The sequence below is a fragment of the Aotus nancymaae genome, unplaced genomic scaffold (assembly GCF_030222135.1).
Source record: "Aotus nancymaae isolate 86718 unplaced genomic scaffold, 86718_ANA_hifiasm-v0.15.2.pri h1tg000008l, whole genome shotgun sequence".
Taxonomy (NCBI): domain Eukaryota; kingdom Metazoa; phylum Chordata; class Mammalia; order Primates; family Aotidae; genus Aotus; species Aotus nancymaae.
Genome location: NW_026988419.1, coordinates 58579581 through 58599026, shown reverse-complemented (window position 1 = coordinate 58599026; position 19446 = coordinate 58579581). Strand labels below are relative to the sequence as shown.

General features: G+C 40.3%; 1 protein-coding gene across 5 annotated transcripts in view; it reads left to right on the top strand.

Annotated features, from left to right (window-relative positions):
- The window catches only part of CFAP210 (cilia and flagella associated protein 210), a 45234-nt gene that overhangs the window by 13519 nt on the left and 12269 nt on the right, over positions 1 to 19446 (top strand). For all 5 annotated transcript variants that reach the window (XM_012468561.3, XM_012468560.3, XM_064373355.1 and 2 more), the window contains one exon: positions 11843 to 11999. In XM_012468561.3, coding sequence (XP_012323984.2) covers positions 11843 to 11999 — 157 coding nt within the window. The remainder of the gene's footprint in view (positions 1 to 11842; positions 12000 to 19446) is intronic.

Sequence of the window (19446 nt, the reverse complement as noted above, 5' to 3'; positions counted from 1 at the left end):
CATACAAACATTTATTGAACAACCTCCATTTGCCCCTGACTATTCCAGTTATTGAGAATACAAAGATGAATATGATGTAATCTTCTTAAGAAGTTCACAGCCAGGTGTTGTGGCTCACGCCTGTAATCCCAGCACTTTGGGAGGCTGAAGTGGGTGGATCACTTGAGGTCAGGAGTTCAAGACCAGCCTGACCAACACGGTGAAACCCCGTCTCTACTAAAAAAATACAAAATTAACCAGGCATGGTGGCACATGCCTGTAATCCCAGCTACTCAGGAGGCTGACACAGGAGAATTGCTTGAACCTGGGAGGTGAAGGTTGCAGTGTGCCGAGATTGTGCCATTGCACTCCAGCCAGGGCAACAAGAGCAAAACTCTATCTAAAAAAATAAATAAATAAATATAAGTGTAGAGGGTGTGTGCAAGCATATAAAATTGGTGTCTGACCCAGTCTAGAGAAGGGTTTTCAGAATAAACTGGCTCCTGCACCTAAGTTTGAAGAATGAATAGTAATAAGCCATGCTAAGAGTAGGCTTTAGAGGTATTTTAAACACAGGTGAAGGCCCAGAGTGGGATAGAATATGATGGATTTGGAGAACTACAAGTAGTCAAGATGGCTGTAGTATAAAGGACTAAGGGGGCACTGTGAAAGATAAAGTTGGAGAGACAGGCTAGGATCAGATCATGATGTCTTTTGTAGGTTATGTGCCTTAAGGTCTGCCAAAATTTGGAATGACTGTCTTCTTTGAGCAAAGACCATATTTTTATTCTTTTAATCACAAAGAAATGGAAATTGCAGAATACCAAGAGGCAAGTCTCTTTTTGCATGCCCTATCAATTGTATTACCAAGTGTTACCTTGTGGTGACTTAAAGTATTTCCACACATTCTTTGATACTCATTCCTTCAGAGGATGGAGCCCAATTTATTTCCCTCTTAAGTGTGGCTATACATAGTAACTCATTTCCAAGAAATAGAATGTGTCAGAAATAATGGTGTGTGACATCTAAGTTTAAGATATTTAAAGGCATTGTGGCTTCCTCCTTGCTGTCTCTCGTGGATTGCTCATTGGGGAGCCTAACTGCCATGGTGTAAGGATACTCGGGCAGCTCAATGGAGGGGTCCATGTGGCAAGGACCTGAGGCATCCTGACAACAAATATGTGAAAATGGATTCTCCAGCCTCATTTAAGCCCTTGGATGACTACTGCTTCAACTGGCATCTTGACTACAAGATGGTTGAGAAGCATCCAACTAAGTCACTCTCAGGTTCCTGACTCTCAGGAATGGTATGAGATAATAAGTGTTTATTGTTTAAAGCTATTAAGTTTTAGAGTAATTTGTTACTCAGTAATAGAAAACTGAAACTCATTGCACAGCTGCTGGCCCTGTGCCTGAAAGTGAAAATTTTCACGTGCTTTCTAAACAATCTATTGGCTCCAGACCTGGGAAGCCTGTGCTGCTGTGGGGCTTTGACCAGTATCAGAGTCTTTTTGTGACTAATAGCCCCTTCGGCATGATGGGGATAAAGCAAATAAGATACCACGGTGACACCAAAATCCTCAAATAGAGGGATTTTGACCAGGAATCTTATACATAATTATTAAAAAGAAACTTAACACTGTATCTATAAACACTGTATAGGCCTTCTTTGTTCGATAAGTAGGTAAGCCTTTCTCTAGGAACAGACACATAGACTTCGCTTAAGAAAAAACTCACTAATTACTGTCTGTTAATCCCATCAGCTATACACACGCGCGCGCGCGCGCACACACACACACACACACGCAAAGAAAAAGTGGTCATAGGATAGTTTGCATCACTTTTCCCTGGATAAAGATTATCTAGGGAGAGTAGAAAGAAAGAAGAGGGTTTAAGTGATCTCATCCATTTTACAGATTTAAGTGCCATCCTAAATGTGACGGCTCTAGTCTAGACCATCCCTTTGAACCCCAGCTTCACATATCCAGCTGCCTCCATGGTATCTCCATTTCAGTGTCTCATAGTATCTTAAACTTAAAATGTCTACACAGAATTATTGATTTCCAGCGGCATCTTGATCCAACCAGTGTTTCAAACCAGAAACTAAGGAATTCACCTTGGTTCCTCATTTTCTGTTATCTTCCACATCAGATCTCTCTGCAATTCATGTTGCTTTTTTTCTCCAAAACAAATCTTGAATTTATTGCTCTCATCTAGTCCAGGCAACCCTCATATATTCCATGGGTTACTGTATCAGTCTCTTAATTGGCCTCACATTATTTATTTGCCAAGCTCTTCTTTATTTATCATCCAGAGATATTTTATCAAGATGAAAATTGATCATATTATTATTCTACCTTAAGCACTTCAATGGCTTTCCATTCAACTGAAAATACAATGGAAATTTGACATCCCCTGCAAGGCCCTGTGTGATCCAGCCTGCCTACTTCTCAACCTCCTCTCTTACCATTCCTTCCCTAGTTATGATGCCTCTGTTACACTGATCTTCCAGGGCTTTGAGCATCTACCAGACCATTCTTGCCTCATGTTTTCTCTACTGTCTGGAATTTTACGCTTCCATTCTTCATCTGTAGACGTTTTTTTTTTTTGTTTGTTTTGTTTTTAAGAAAGAAAGCAAGAAAATAAAGAAGAGGAGGAAAAAGGAAGAGAAAGAGAGAGAGAGAGAATGGGAGTATTGCTTTCTTGCCCAGGCTAGAATGCAGTTTAGTAATGGGTATTGAAAACCTCTTTTATACCAATAATTATACTTGATGTAAACAGGAAGGAATAAGGGAAGAAAATAACAAACGAGCAGCCAACCAATATTTCATTTAAACCTATGAAATGCTATGCGATTACTGAGGAGTGATTTACTTCCAATTATGTAGTCACTTATGGAATAGGTGTGAGGTGGTAATGTGTGTTTTATGTATTTGAAGTGGAGAGTTCTATAAATGTTTATTAAGTTTACTTGTTCCAGGTCAGAGTTCAAGTCCTGGATGTCCTTGTTAATTTTCTGTCTTGTTGATCTATAAAATCGTTAGCTCTTCTTGTTACATTGATCCTTTTGCCATTATGTAATGTCCTTCTTTGCCTCTTTTGCTCTTTGTTGCTTTAAAGTCTACTTTATCAGAGGCAAGAATTGCATCTCCTACTTTTTATTTATTTGTTTATTTTTACTCTCTGATTGGTTGATAAATCTTCCTCCTTCTCTTTGTTTTGAGTCTTTGTGTATCGTTGCATGTGAGATGGGTCTGGATGCAGCATACCAATGGGTTTTGGCTTTTTATCCAATTAGAATATATATAACTTTAATACTGGCATTTGATGCTAGCTGGCTGTTTTGCCCATTAGTGTAAATTTTTCGTTGTGTTAATGTTCTTTTCTTTTTGATATATTTTTGGAAAGGCTGATATTGGTCGTTCCTTTATATGTATAGTGCTTCTTTCAGAAGCTCTTGTAAAGCAGGCCTGGTGGTGGTGAACTGTCTAAGTACTTGTTTGTTCGCAAAGGATTTAATTTTTCCTTTGATTATAAAGCTTAGTTTGGCTGGATAGGAAATTCTGGGTTGAAAGTTCTTTTCTTTAAGAATGTTAAATATTGGTCCCCACTCTTTTCTGGCTTGTAGGGTTTCTGCTGAGAGATCTGCTGTAAGTCTGATAGGTTTCCCTTTATGGGTAACCTGACCTTTCTCTCTGGCTGCCCTTAGTATTTTCTCCTTCATTTCAACCCTAATAAATCGGGCGATTATGTGCCTTGGGGTTGGTCTTCTTGAAGAATATCTTTGTGGTGTTCTCTGTATTACCTAGAGTTGAATATTACCCTGCCTTGCCAGGTTGGGAAAGTTTTCCTGAATGATATCCTGAAGAGTATTTTCCAACTTGGATTCATTCTCTTCATCACATTCAGGTACACCTATCAAACGTAAATTAGGTCTTTTCACATAGTCCCATATTTCCTGGAGACTTTGCTCATTCCTTTTCATCCTTTTTTCTCCAATCTTGTCTTCTCGTTTCATTTCACTGAGCTGGTTCTCGACTTCTGATATCCTTTCTTCTACTTGATCAATTCGACTGTTTAAACTTGTGCATGCTTCGCAAAGTTCTCATGTTGTGTTTTTCAGCTCCATCAATTCACTTATATTCCTCTCTAAATTGTCCATTCTCATTAACATTTCGTCAAACCTTTTTTCAAGGTTCTTAGTTTCTTTGCATTGGGTTAGAACAAGTTCTTTTAATTCACAGAAGTTTCTTATCACCCACGTTTTGAAACCTGCTTCTGTTATTGGAACACATGTGTAATCTATTAAGCCTTGTTCCATTACTGATGAGGAATTGCGATCCCCTGTAGAGGGAGAGGCATTCTGATTTTGAGTACTCTCTGCCTTTTTACGCTGTTTTCTTCCCTTCATTATATATTTATCCATCTGTTGTCTTTGTAATTACCGACTTTCTAACTAGGTCTCTGAGCAGACGTCCAACTTGTTGATTCCCAGTGCCGACATCTGAGCAATCCACTGCGCCGGCCAAAACAGCGGTGTTAAGATTGATGGTGCTTTTCTGCCCGGGAATCTCTGGACTCTGCACCAAAAACTGGCGTGCTAAGGCACCAGCAAAACCGCCGCGCCGGCCACAAGAGTTGCCCTGGCGACACGTGGGGCTCCTCTGCTGGGAATCTCCTGGTCCGTGAGCAACAAATATTTGAAAGTGTGGCGTCCTCTCGTTCTCCGTGCTTTCACTGGGAACTACGAGCCCGAGCTGCTAGTGATCAGCCATCTTGGATCTCTCCCCTCATCTGTAGACTTTTTACCAGCGCAGGGAGGCCTTCCTGTCTTAGAGTTCAACTCTGTTGAAAGTTATCTAAGTACCTCAATTATTACGCTTTTACTTAGTCTCTTATTTCTAAACAACACTACAATTTGTAATTACATTGTCTATAGGCATACCTTGTTTGTGCTTTGCGTTATTGTACTTTGCAGATATTGTGGTTTTTTTACAAATCGAAAGTTTGTGGCAACCTTGCATTGAGCGAATTTATCAGCACCATTTGTTTAACAGCATGTCCCTTTATGTCTCTGTGTCGCATTTTGGTAATTCTCGCAATATTTCAAATTCCTCAGTATTGCTGTGTCTATTATGGTGATCTGTGATCAATGATCTTTCACGTTACTATTGTAATGTCTTGAGGTCCCACGAACTGCACCCATATAAGATGGCAAACTTAATTGAGGAGTATTGTGTGTGTCCTGACTTCTCTACCAAGCACTGTTCCCCTATCTCGCTCTCTTTCCTTAGGCCTCCTTTTTCCCTGAGACATGACAATATTGAAATCAGGCCAATTAATAACCTTATAATGGCCTCTAAGTGTTCGAATGACAGGAAGAGGTGCACATCTCTCACTTGAAATCAAAAGCTAGAAATGATTAAGCTTAGTGAGGAAGACATGTCAAAAGCCAAAATAGGCTGAAAATACAGACTCTTCCACCAAACAGCCAAGCAGTGAATGCAAAGGAAAAGTTATTGAAGGAAATTAAAAGTGCTGCTCTAATGAACACAGAAATGATAAAAGAGCCAAACAGCCTTATTGCTGATATGGAGAAAATTCTAGTGGTCTAGATAGAAGCTCAAACCAGCCCGACATTCCCTTAAGCCAAAGCCTAATCCACAACAAGGTCCTAACTCTCTTCAAGTCTGTGATGTCTGGAGAGGTACGGACACTGCGGAAGTGAAGCTAGCAGAAGTTGTTTCGTAAGGTTTGAGGAAAGAAGCTGCCTCCATAACATAAATGTGCAAGATGAGGCCTCAAGTGCTAATGAAAAAGCTGCAGCAAGTTATCTAGATATGGCTAAATCATTGATGACGGTGGCCACGCTAAACAACAGATTTTCAATGTAGATGAAACCGTCCTATAGTGGAAGAAAATGCCATCTAGGACTTTCATAGCTAGAAGAGAAATCAATGCCTGGCTTCAGCGCTTCAAAGGGCAGGCTGACTTCCTTGTTAGCAGCTAATGTAGCTGGTGATTTTAAGTTGAACCCAATGCTTATTTACCATTCTGAAAATCCTAGGACCCTTAAGAATAATGCTAAATCTTTTCCGCCTGGGCTCTGGAAAAGGAACTACAAAGCCAAGATGACACCACATGTGTTTAAAGCAAGGTTTACTGAATATTTTAAGTCCACTATTGACATCTACTGCTCAGAAAAAAAGATTCCTTTTGAAATATTACTGCTCATTGACAATGCACCTGGTCATTGTCAGTGAGCAGTAATAAGAGCTCTGATGATTTCGGGTATAACCTTAAGACTGAAAAAAAAGAAAAAGAGCTCTGATGATGTACAGGAGATTAATGTTGTTTTCATGCCTGATATCATAACATCCATTCTGCAGCCCATGGATCGAGAAGTAATTTAGACTTTCAAGTCTGACTGTTAAAGAAATACATTTCATAAAACTATAGTTGCCATAGATAGTGACTCCTCTAATGGACCTGGGTGAACTAAATTGAAAACCTTCTGGAAAGGATTCAGCATTCCAGTTGCCATTAAGAACATTTGGGCCAGGTGCAGTGGCTCATGCCTGTAATGTCAGCACTTTGGGAGGCTGAGGTGGTTGGATCACCTGAGGTTAGAAGTTCGAGACCAGCCTGGTCAACATGGTGAAACCCCGTCTCTACTAAAAATACAAAAAATTAGCCAGGCGTGGTGGCACATGCCTGTAATTCCAGCTACTCGGGAGCCTGAGGCAGGAGGATCTCTTGAACCCAGGAGGCAGAGGTTGCAGTGAGCCTAGATCGCGCCATTGCACTCCAGCCTGGACAACAAGAACGAGACTCTATCTCAAAAAAAAAAAAGAACATTTGTGATTCATGGAAGAAAGTTAAAATATCAACATTAATAAGAATTTGAAGAACTTGATTCCAACCTTCATGGATGACTTTGAGAGGTTCAAGACTTCAGTAGAGGAAGTAACTGTAGATGTGGTGGTAATAGCAAGAGAACTAGAATTAGAAGTGGAGCCTGAAGATGTGAGTGAATTGCTGCAATCTCATGATCAAACTTGAATGGATGAGAAGCTGATTCTTATGGATGAACAAAGAAGGTGGTTTCTTGAGGTGGAATCTACTGCAGGTGGAGATGCTGTAAAGGCCATTCAAATGGCAGCAAAGGATTTAGGATTTTACATAAACTTCATTGATAAAGCAACAGCAGGTTGAGAGGATTGACTCTAATTTACAAAGAAGTCTTACTGTGGGTTAAATGCCATCAAACAGCATTAGATACTACAGAGAAATCTTTCATGAAGAGTCAGTCAATATGGCAAACTTCACCTGTTCAGTCAGCGGCCATCAATGTCAAGGCAAGACCCTCCACCACCAGAAAGATTCCGACTTTCCTAAGGCTGAGATGGTTGTTAGCATGTTTTAGCAATGAAGTATTTTTTAATTAAGGTATATACATTTTTTAGACATGACGCTATTGTATACTTAATAGACTATAGTAGAGTGTAAACATAACTTTTATATGCAATGGGAAACCAAAACATTTGAATGACCTACTTTATTGAGATATTTATTTTATTGCAGTAGTTTGGAACCATACCCAATATCTCTGAGGTATGCCTGTACTTTACTTGTTAGCTTGTTTTTGTTTGTCTCCTTCACTAGACTGTGAGCTTCTTGAGTGAGCCATGTCTGTTTATTCACTGTAGTAGAAATTCAATAAATACTAGGTAAATGAATGAGAGGTCTAAGGATTAGAGAAGAGTTAGGTATAATTCTTAAGTCCCTACCATATGTAACTGAAAAGATGATGGTACTGTTCACCAAAATAAAGAAAAGAGACCAAAAGAATCAGTTTAGAAGAGGAGGATGATGAATTTGGTTTTAGACACAGAGAATGTAAAGTAGCTATGTAATAGCCAGGTGATGATGCCTAGTGGGTTGTCTCTATAAGAATCAAGGTAGGCCTGGCATGGTAGCTCATGCCTATCATCCTAGCAGTTTGGGAGGCTGAGTGGGAAGGATCACTTGAGCCTAGGAGTTCAGAGACCATCCTGGGTAACATGGTGAGACTCCTATGGAGTCCTAATTAGGGAAAAGGAGTTTGACTGGTGGGAGCAAGAAAAAGCAAAAAGACGATGCAGATAAGCTACAAATCTGCCTTTCTTCCTGGTCCAGGACACATAGCCCTTCTGTACAAATAATTTACAATCTTCCTGTGCCCAACTTCCACCAGCCATCTACAAGTAAGCTCACTGCAACCTTGGTGTTATCATTACTGCACAAAGCCCTCCTTAGCATATAGTATAAACAGTATCCTATAAAATCTCTAGCAAGCCTTGTTTCCTTGAAGTCAGCCTCTTTCTTTCAGGCTGCTCACTGCCTCCCTGGCAATGTATTTTTATACTTTCTCTAATAAATCTGCTTTTCTTTATCTACAATTGTTTTGGCAAATTCTTTTACCCCATATCAATAGCCCATCCTTCCCCTACAACAACTGCATCTTTAAAAAAAAAAATTTGCTGGAATTAGTTGGGTGTGGTGGCGCATATCTGCAGTTGCAGATACATGGGAGGCTGAGGCAGAAGGATCACTTGAACCCAGGGGTTTGAGGTTGCAGTGAGCTATGATTGTACCACTACACTCCAGCCTGGATGAGAGAGTGAAACCCTGTCTCAAAAAAAAGTTTTTTTTTTTTTTTTTTTTTTTTGAGATGGAGTTTCGCTCTTGTTACCCAGGCTGGAGTGCAATGGCGCGATCTCGGCTCACTGCAACCTCCGCCTCCTGGGTTCAGGCAATTCTCCTGCCTCAGCCTCCTGAGTAGCTGGGATTACAGGCACGCGCCACCGTGCCCAGCTAATTTTTTGTATTAGTAGAGACGGGGTTTCACCATGTTGACCAGGATGGTCTCGATCTCTTGACCTCGTGATCCACCCGCCTCGGCCTCCCAAAGTGCTGGGATTACAGGCTTGAGCCACCGCGCCCGGCCAAAAAAAAGTTTTTAAAAATGAAAGAAGCAAAGTTGTCTGTTGTAATAGAGAGAGAGAGAGCTCACTTGAGATGTCTGTTTACTGTCCTTTTTTTTAGGCTTCACCCTCACTTCCTTCTTGGCCCTATATCTGTACAGGCTGATAAGAAGGCTCCTAGAACTCTTCTCTTTTGGCACCAGTGCTTAATTTAAATCCCCCATGCTCAAAAACTTTTCCTCAGTCCCACCTCTTAGCCATAATAAAGGCCCAAACCCACTCCCTCTGCTCTGTCCAAGGCAATCAAGACCTACTTATGCCTGCTCAGCTCTTCCCGGGAGTCCCTCATGTGAGTAATACTTTCTACCAAGTTTTCTGGGGATGTAGTGTCATCATCTTAGACATCTGAACCAAATTTGGGGCAGTGGTCTTTCTTGCTTTTACAGGAGAACTGTACAACATCTATATAAGCCCAAGAATCAGATCTGTGCTAGATAAATACAGATTTGGAACCTTCAGAATGTGAATCAAGGATAGCAAGGAGCTCACTCAAGGATAGCAAGGCATTGACATATTCGACTCTGATTGCCGATGCATTGGTTGCGAAGGACCAGGAATCAGCAGGAAAGAGTTCTGTGTTGGTTGCTGACATCTGCGTTGGGAATGGGAGTTGGAAGTAACAATATGAATGTATGTATTTCTTCTTTGAACTGGAGGATCTCAAATTTACTTCAACAAGTTAACTTTGCATTAAGCCAAATTAATGGCAGATAGATGAGAAGTCTATTCAAACTACTCAAACTAAGGAAAAAGACTCTTTTGACAGCTAATTAAATTTTTAATTATTGTGAATTATGTAAGTCACTGGCAATATATTATCTTTTAAGTGACTTTAGAGACAATTTTGTTATTCTCAGAATAGGTAAATTTTTTGCTGAAATGATGAATTATTCAATGGATGCATAGTTATAATCTTAGTGATTTCCAGATTTGTTAAGTAACATTAAAGTTGAAATTTTTAAAAGTATCTTGTTGTTTTCCCTTAAAGTAGCAATTTAAAAACTTAAAAATCTTCTATTCTTAGAATTGAATAAATCTCTTCTTATAATATTCTTCAAATCTTTTTTTTTTTTGAGACAGAGTCTCGCTCTCACCCAGGCCAGAGTGCAGTGGTGTGATCTTGGCTCACTGCAACTTCTGCCACCCAGGTTCAAGTGATTTCCTGCCTCAACCTCCCGAGTAGCTGAGACTACAGGTGGGCACCAGCATGTCCAGCTAATTTTTTTTTTTTTTTTTTTTTTTTTAGTAGAGATGGGGTTTCATTGTGTTGGCCAGGCTAGTCTTGAACTCCTGACCTCAGGTGATTTGCCTGCCTTGGCCTCCCAAAGTGCTGGGATTATAGGCATGAGCCACCACACCAGGCCATGTTCTTCAAATCTTGACTGTTGACTTGTGAGTTTGCTTCTAGGAGATCGGTAGATATAAAATATTAAATAGTTATAAAATATTAAATAGTTCTAACGAAATTTTGGAAACTTGAGGTTTTTTTAGGGCAATGATAAACCTTGTTTAGCATTGGCCAACAGTGACCTTTTTCTTACATCCTCCTAAAGAGAGTGACTCTGACTCTAAAGCTTATTATTCTGCACAGATGAATCAAGTAGGAATCTCCTGTCTTGGATTGGCTTAACAGTAACAAAGTGAACTTGTTGGCTCACTTAACTGTATAGTCCTCCATGGCATAGGGGAAGGAAATTTTCCCTTCCCTGAAGCTAAGTGAGGAGACTCCAGTAAAGAAAATGTTTTCTCAGTTGGGTGCATGTGAAAGAAAGGTTGGCTGGGCACATTGGCTAAGGCCTGTAATCTCAATGCTTCGGGAGGCTGAGGCGGGAAAATTGCTTCAGACCAGGAGTTTGAGACCAGTCGGGCAACATAGCAAGAGCCAATTTCTATAGAAAAAAGTTTTGTTTTTTTTTTTAAAGAAAAAAAGGTTTATTTCTTAGTCATTCATCTATTTAGGTGGGTTGTCGATCTACACTATGCCTACCTGTTCAGGGAAAAAAAAGAAGAGCAAGAGAGAGGGCAGATAGAGTAGTGAGAAAGCCTGTATACTTGTTGATTGGCTAACAAGGATGCATGAGTTTTCTATGGGCAAGCAGACAACTTGGACTTGTGCTGTCTTACCAGTATGCAGAGGTTGGGCTGCCGGATGAGGGGCCTTTGAGACCTGGAGTCTGTAATAAACTGATAGTGGGAGCTCCTGCTAGTGACGGTGGTGGGGTTTATGGACACGTTGAAGAGATGCAGCAGGAGCTAAATTGCCCAGATCAGGACTCTGCAGTGAGGAGGACCCTCAGGGATCTCTGAAGAACTCACACATAAGTTCTGAAAGAGCCAGGAAGGCTCATCACTCGGAAGAAATCATCAGCTAGTCAGTATTGGCTAGAGAAAGCATTACAACCCAAGTGGTAAGGAGACCTTTCTTCCTCTCATTCCATCAAACCCCATTGCTTGAGAGGCTAGGCACACTGTTTATGTAGCATCATCTAGGGCTGAAGTTGGGAAGCACTAGGGATTAGGAGCCTTTCTGTAAAACAATGTCACCATTTCTTCTTACTGTCATCCCATTAACTGGTTCTTTCTAAAGGAAAAGAACACTTACTTGGGTGAATAATGAAATAAATTTTGAGGAAAGGGAAGTATTGCCAGTTCTAGGTTAACCAAGATTGGATTAGTTTACTATTACTACTATTTCATGTCTGTTCTTTCCCCCCAAAGAAATTCACAAGTTCGTCCTTGCAGCTTCAAATCATTTGAGGTTAGAATTGAATTCATTTCTTAAAAATATAACCTATTTTTCTGCTTTGTTCTCAATTATAATTATGTTTTTGCTTTAGAATAAAAGAACATGAGGAAGAAGAGGAAAGAAGGAAAAAACATGAAGAAAAAGATGCTGAGGAAATAAAGCGACAGAATGCACTATATGAAATCGAAATGAGAAAAAAACTAGAAAAGAAAAAAGAAGAGATACATGAAAGCAAGAGACGATTTCTTGTAAGTTCAAAATGCAAAATTTCCAAAAAGGTTCAAAGTCAAATGCCTAACTTTTAAAATTGATACATTATATTTGTACATATTTATGGAATACACGTGGTATTTTGATAGATGCATACATTATGTAATGATCAAGTAAGGGAATTTAAGTTATCAGTCATCTTCAACATTTATCATTACTTTCTGTTGGGAACATTTCAAATCTTCTAGTTATTTTGAAACGTGCAATGTATTGTTAACTATAGTCCCCCCACTATGCTATCAAACACTAGAAATTATTCCTTATGTCTAACTGTAAGTTCATACATCCTTACCAGCTTCTGATAGAATAACTGTCATTCTAGTTCCTGCCTTCATTAGATCATTTTTTAGTTCCCACATAATGAGTGAGAACATAATACATTTGTCTTTCTGTGCCTGCAAATGCCTAACTTTTGATAATAAAAAATGGTAGAGTAGAAGATCTACTCCCAAGTTGCTATTAAGTTGGGATTCTTAGGGAATGCATACTTTTGTGATAGCTATATTTGCTGTGGTTTTATGTACATGTGCTCTCATGCATGAACAAGAAAGAGAAAAGAGAAAATGTGATTTTTAAAAAATGAATTTATTTTCTTAAGAGTTATGAAGAATGAATGGGGTGATTTATATTTGGTGTCTATTGTGCCATTATTATGGGCTCCACAAATGGTAATATTTTTGTCGCAGTTCACGACAGGGGCATGTCTGGAGGGTCTCCTAGTCCTAGTGCCACTGCTCCCTAGTTCCAGGCTGGGGCTTTCCCTAGCACTACTGAGGAGCCACCTTGTGCAGCTCAGCTCCTGGAGGGCAGAGGAGAGAGGCTGAGAGTGCCTGAAGGCTCAAGAGGAGGACAAGAGGATAAGGATAGAATTACAAGTAGTGCCTGAAAATGCGTAGCCTATAGAGTCTGAGAAGGAAATTTATAATTAGGTGAATGTAGTATTGAAAGATGCAAATGGCATCTTGGAGGACTTACAGTCATACAGAGGAGCTGACCATGAAATACAAGAAGCAATCCAGCAGCCAGCAGACGAAAAGTTGCAAGAGAAGGCATAGAGTGCATTTCTTCCACTGGCAGACAAATTAAAGAAATTGTATGGATGTTCTCAGTGGTTAGAAGCAGCATTAAAAGGTCTTCAAGGAGCCTTGACAAGTAACCCATATTCTCCCACCCAGCATCTAGCACATGAACAGGCTTTTGCTAAAGAGTTTGCAGAAATTCTTCATTTCACATTCTGGTTTGATGAACTCAGGATGACAAATCCTGCTTTACAGAATTATTTCACCCATTATAGAAGAACATTGAGTTGTATGAGGATTAATAATGTACTGTCAGGCCAGACAAAGTACAAAAATTAGCCAAGCATGGTCCCAGCTACTCCGGGGGCTGAGGCTGGAGGATTGCTTGAGCCAGGAAGTGGAGGTTTCAGTGAGCCAAGATCGCGCCACTGCACTCCAGCCTGGATGACAGAGCAAGACTCTGTCTCAAAAAAATAAAATAAATAAATCAAATAAACAACTTATTGAGGCATCTTTTCGCTCTTGTGGCCCAGGCTGGAGTGCAGTAGTGTGATCTTGGTTACTGCAACCTCCGCCTCCCCAGTTCAAGCAACTCTCTTGCCTCAGCCTTCCAAGTTGCTGGGATTACAGGCTTATGCCACCACACGCAGCTAATTTTTTGTATTTTTAGTAGACAGGGTTTCACTGTGTTGGCCAGGCTGGTCTTGAACTCCTGACCTCAGGTGATCCACCTGACTTGGCCTCCCAAAGTGCTGGGATTACAGGGGTGAGCCACTGGTGCCCAGCCCCGTTTATTTTTTTGTTGTTGTTGTTTGTTTTTTTTTTCGAAACAGAGTCTTGCTTTGTTGCCCAGGCTGGAGTGCATTGGTGCGATCTCCGCTCACTGCAATCGCTGCCTCCTGGGTTCAAGCGATCTTCTGCCTCAGCTTCGTAAGTAGCTGGGATTACAGGCATGCACCACCACACTTGGCTAAGTTTTATTTTTTTTTAGTAGAGACAGGGTTTTACCATGTTGGCCAGGCTGGTCTCGAGCTCCTGACCTCGTGATTCTCCTCCCTCAGCCTCCCAAAGTGCTGGAATTACAGGTGTGAGCCACTGTGCCTAGCCTGAAAAGTTGATTTTTTGAAAAGATAAAGAAAATTTACAACCCTCTAGTGAGATTAAGAAAAAAGGAGAAGATCTAAATAAAAAAACTCAGAGATGAAAAGAGACATTACAACTGATGCTGCAGAAATTCAAAGGATCATTAGAGGCTACTATGAGCAACTATATGTCAATAAATTGAATAACCTAGAATACATAGATAAGTTTCTAGACACATACAGCCTACCAAGATTGAACCATGAAAATATCCAAAATCTGAACAGACCAATAACAAGGGATGAGATTGAAGCCGTAATAAAAAGTTTCCCAGTTAAAGAAAAGCCTGGGACCCAATGGCTTCATTACTGAATTCTAGCAAACCTGCAAAGGAAAACTAATACCAATCGTACTCAGACTACTGTGAAAAATAGAGGAGGAAGGAATACTTTCACACTCATTCTGTGATGCCTGTATTACCTTGATACCAAAACCAGACAAAGACACATCAAAAAAAGAAAACTACAGGCCAGTATCTCTGATGAATGTTGATGAAAAATCCTTAACAAAATACTAGCAAAGCCGGGCGTGGTGGCTCACGCCTGTAATCCAAGCACTTTGGAGGCCAAGGCGGGTGGATCACCTGAGGTCAGGAGTTCAAGACCAGCCTGACCAACATGGTGAAACCCCGTCTTAAAAATAAATAAATAAATAAATAAATACTAGCAAACTGAATTCAACAATACATAAGAAAGATCATTCATCATGACCAAGTGGGATTTATCCCTGGGATGCAAAGATGGTTCAACATATGTAAATCAATTAATGTGATCTATAAACAGAATAAAAGACAAAAACCATATGATCATTTCAATTGATGCTGAAAAAGCATTTGATAAAATTCAGTAGCTCTTCATGATAAAACTCGTCAAAAAACAGGATAGAAGGAACGTACTTCAACATAATTAAAGCCATATATGACAGACCCACAGCTAGAATCATGCTGAATGGGGAAAATTTGAAAGCCTTTCCTTTTTGGAACACAACAAAGATGTCCAGTGTCACCACTGTTATTCAACAGTGTACTGAAAGTCCTAGCTAGAGCAATCAGACAAGAGGATGAAGCAAAGGGCATCCAAAATAAAAAGAAAGAAGTCAAATTATCCCTGTTTGCAGATGATATGATCTTCTATTTGAAAGGCCCTAAAGACAGTGCCGAAAAAGTATTAGAACTGATTAACAAATTCAGTAAGTTGCAGGACACAAAATCAGCACATAAAAATGCCAACAGAAAACAATCTGAAAAAGAAATCAAGAAAGTAATCCCATTTACAAAGCTACATATGAAATAAAATACCTAGGAATTAATCAAAGAAGTGAAAGATCTCTATCATGAAAACTATAAAACACTGATGCAAGAAATTGAAAAAGACACAAAAAATGGAAAGATATTCCATGTTCGTGGGTTGGAAGAATCAGTACTGTTAAAATGTCCATACTACTCAAAGCAAACTACAGAGTAAATGTAATTCCTGTCAAAATACCAATGACATTTTTCACAGAAATAGAAAAAACAATCCTAAAGTTTATATGGAACCACAAAAGACCCAGAATACCTAAAACTATCCTGAGCAAAAGAATGAAACTGGAGGAACCAAATTGCGTGACTTCAAATTGTACTACAGAGACATAGTAACCAAAACAGCATGGTACCAGCATGAAAAAAGATACATAGACCAATGGAATGAGAATACAGAACCCAGAAACAAATTTACACACCTCCAGTGAACTCATTTTCTTATTTTTAAGTGTTTATTTATTATAAAATTGTTTTTGAGATGGAGTGTTGCTCTGTTGCCCAGTCTAGAGTCCAGGGGCATGATCTTGGCTTACTGCAACCTCTGCTTCCCAAGTTCTTGTGATTCTCCTGTCTCAGCCTCCCAAGTAACTGGGAATAAGGCACTCACCACAATGCCCAGCTAATTTTTGTGTTTTTCAGTAGAGATGGAGTTTCACCATATTGGCCATGTCTGGTCTCAAACTCCTACCTCAAGTGATCCATCTGCCTCGGCCTCCCAAAGTGCTGGGATTACAGGTATGAGCAGCCATCCCCGACCACCTACAGTGAACTCATTTTTGACAAAGGTGCCAAGAACATACATAGAGGAAAAGACAGTCTCTTCAATAAATGGTGCTGGGAACACTGGGTATCCATATGCAGAAGAATGAAACTAGACCGCTGTCACCATATACAAAAATCAAATTAGGCTAGGCACAGTGGCTCACACCTGTAATTCCAGCATGTTGGGAGGCCAAGGCAGGAGGATCACGGGAGGCCAGGAATTTGAGACCAGCCTGGGCAACATAGCAAGACCCCACCTCTCTATATATATATTTAAAAATCAAATCAAAGTGGATTAAAGATTTAAATCTAAGAGCCCAAACTATGAAACTAAAATCCTTTGTTGAATTGTGAAGAAAACAGTCACCACCCAAATCCCTTGTTGAATTTGTGAAGAAAACCTTGAAGAAACTGTTTAGGACATTGGACTGGGCAAAGATTTCTTGAGTAATACCCTATAAGCACAGACAACTAAAGCAAAAAGGGACAAATGGGATCATATCAAGTTAAAAAGCTTCTGCACAGCAAAAGAAACAAAATAGTGAAGAGACAACCCACAGAATGGGAGACAGTATTTGCAAATTATCCATCTAACAAGAGATTAATAATCAGAATATATAAGGAGTTCAAACAACTCAATAGAAAAAAAAAAACCTCTAATAATCTGATTTTAAAATGGGCAAAGATATGAATAGACATTTCTCAAAAGAAGACATACAAATGGCTAAGAGGTCGATATAGTTTGGCTGTTTCCCTACCCAAATCTCATGTCAAATTGTAATTCCCAGTGTTTGGAGAGGGACCTGGTGGGATGTGATTGGATCAAGGGGGATTGGATTTCCTCCTTGCTGTTCTTATGATACTGAGTGAGTTCTCATGAGATCTGGTTGTTTAAAAATGTGTAGCACCTTCCCCTTCACTCTCCTGCTGTCATGTGAAGATGTGCCTTGCCTCCCCTTTGCCATCTACCATGATTGTAAGTTTCCTGAGCCCTCCTCAGCCATGCTTTCTATACAGCCTGTGGGACTGTGAGTCAATTAAACCTCTTTTCTTTATAAATTACCCAGTCTCAGGTAGTTCTTCATAGCAGTTTGAGAACGGACCAGTACAGAAAATTGGTACTGGGAGTGGGGCATTGCTATAAAGATACCTGAAAATGTGGAAGCAACTTTGGAACTGGTCTAAGAGACAGAGGTTGAAACATTGGAGGGCTCAGAAGAAGACAGGAAGATGAGAGAAAGTTTGGAACTTCTTAGAGACTTGTTGAATGATTGTGACCAAAATGCTGATAGTAATATGGACAATGAAGTACAGGTTAAGGTGGTATTAGATGCAGATGAGGAACTTACTGGGAACTGGAGTAAAGGTTACTCTTACTATGCTTTAGTAAAGAGACTGACAGCCTGAGTCCCTGCTTTAGAGATACAGAGCAGGAATGTTTTTAACAGCACCCAAGTCACCTCTTGAATGCTTTGCTGCTTAGAAATTTTTTCTGCCAGATACCCTAAATCATCTCTCTCAAATTCAGAGTTCCACAAATCTCTAGGAGGGGGCAAAATGCCACCAGTCTCTTTGCTAAAACATAAGAAGAGTTACCTTTTCTCCAGTTCACAACAAGTTCCTCATCTCCATCTGAGACTATCTCAGCCTGGACCTTATTGTCCATATCGCTACCAGGCTTTTGGTCAAAGCCATTCAACAAGTATCTAGGAAGTTCCAACTTTCCCACATTTTCTTGTCTTGTTCTGAGCCCTGCAAACTGTTCCAACCTCTGCCTGTTACCCAGTTCCAAAGTCACTTCCATATTTTCAGGTATCTTTTCAACAACACCCTACTCTACTGGTACCAATTTACTGTATTAGTCAATTTTCATGCTGCTGATAAAGACATACCCAAGACTGGACAATTTACAAAAGAAAGAGGTTTAATTGGATTTATAGCTCCACATGACTGGGTAAGCCTCACAATCATGGTGAAAGGCAAGGAGGAACAAGTCAGATCTTACATGGATGGCAGCAGGCAGAGAGAGAGCTTGTGCAGGAGAACGCCTCTTTATAAAACCATCAGATCTTGTGATACTTATTCATTATCATGGGACCAGTAAGGAGGAAACTGCCCCCATGATTCAATTATCTCCCACCGGGTCCCTCCCAGAACATGTGTGAATCGTGGGAGTACAATTTGAGAGAAGTTGGATGGGGACACAGAGCCAAACCATGTTAGCCACTGTCCTGCAGACCCCAGAATGGTAGACGTAGCAACATCTTGCACTGTGCACCTGGAAAAGCCTCAGGCACTCAACACTAGTCCATAAAAGCAGTCAACGGGGCTGCACCCTGCGGAGCCACAGGGGTGGAACTGCCCAAGGCCATGGGAGCCCACCCCTTGCATCAGCATGCCCTGGATATGAGACATGGAGTCAAAGAAAATAATTTAGGAACTTTAAAATTTAATAACTGCCCTGCTGGGTTTCGGACTTGCATGGAGCCTGTAGGCCCTTTGTTTTGGCCAGTTTCTCCCTTTTGAAACAGGAACATTTACCTAATGCCTGTATCCCCATTGCATCTTGAAATTAACTAACTTGTTTTTGATTTTGTGGCCTCAAGTGGGAGGGATTTGCTTGTCTCAGATGAGACTTTGGAGTTAGATTTTTGAGTTAACGCTGGAATGAGTTAAGACTTTTGGGGACTGTTGGAAAGGGATGATTGGTTTTGAAATGTGAGAAGGACATGGGATTCGGGAAGGGTTGGGCAGAACAACACGGTTTGGCTCTGTGTCGCCACCCAAATCCCTTGTTGAATTGTGATCCTGAATGTTAGAGGTGGGGCCTAGTGGGAAGTGATTAGATCATGGGGGATGGTTTCTAATGGTTTAACACCATCTTCCTAGTGCAGTCTCATAAGTGAATTCTCATGAGATTTGATTGTTTAAAAGTGTGTAGCACTTCCCTCTTCATGCTCTCTGTCTTGCCATCATGTAAAGACTGCTTACTTCCTTTCACCTTATGCCATGATCATAAGTTTCCTGAGGCCTCCCAGTCATATTTCCTATACAGCCTGTGGAACTGTGAGACAGTTAAACCTGTTTTCTTCATAAATTACCCAGTCTCAGGTAGTTCTTGATAGCAAGTTGAGAATGGACTAATACAGCAGCTATTATAATACTCTATGACAGTAGGAGCATTTGCCAAAACTTCCAAACTTG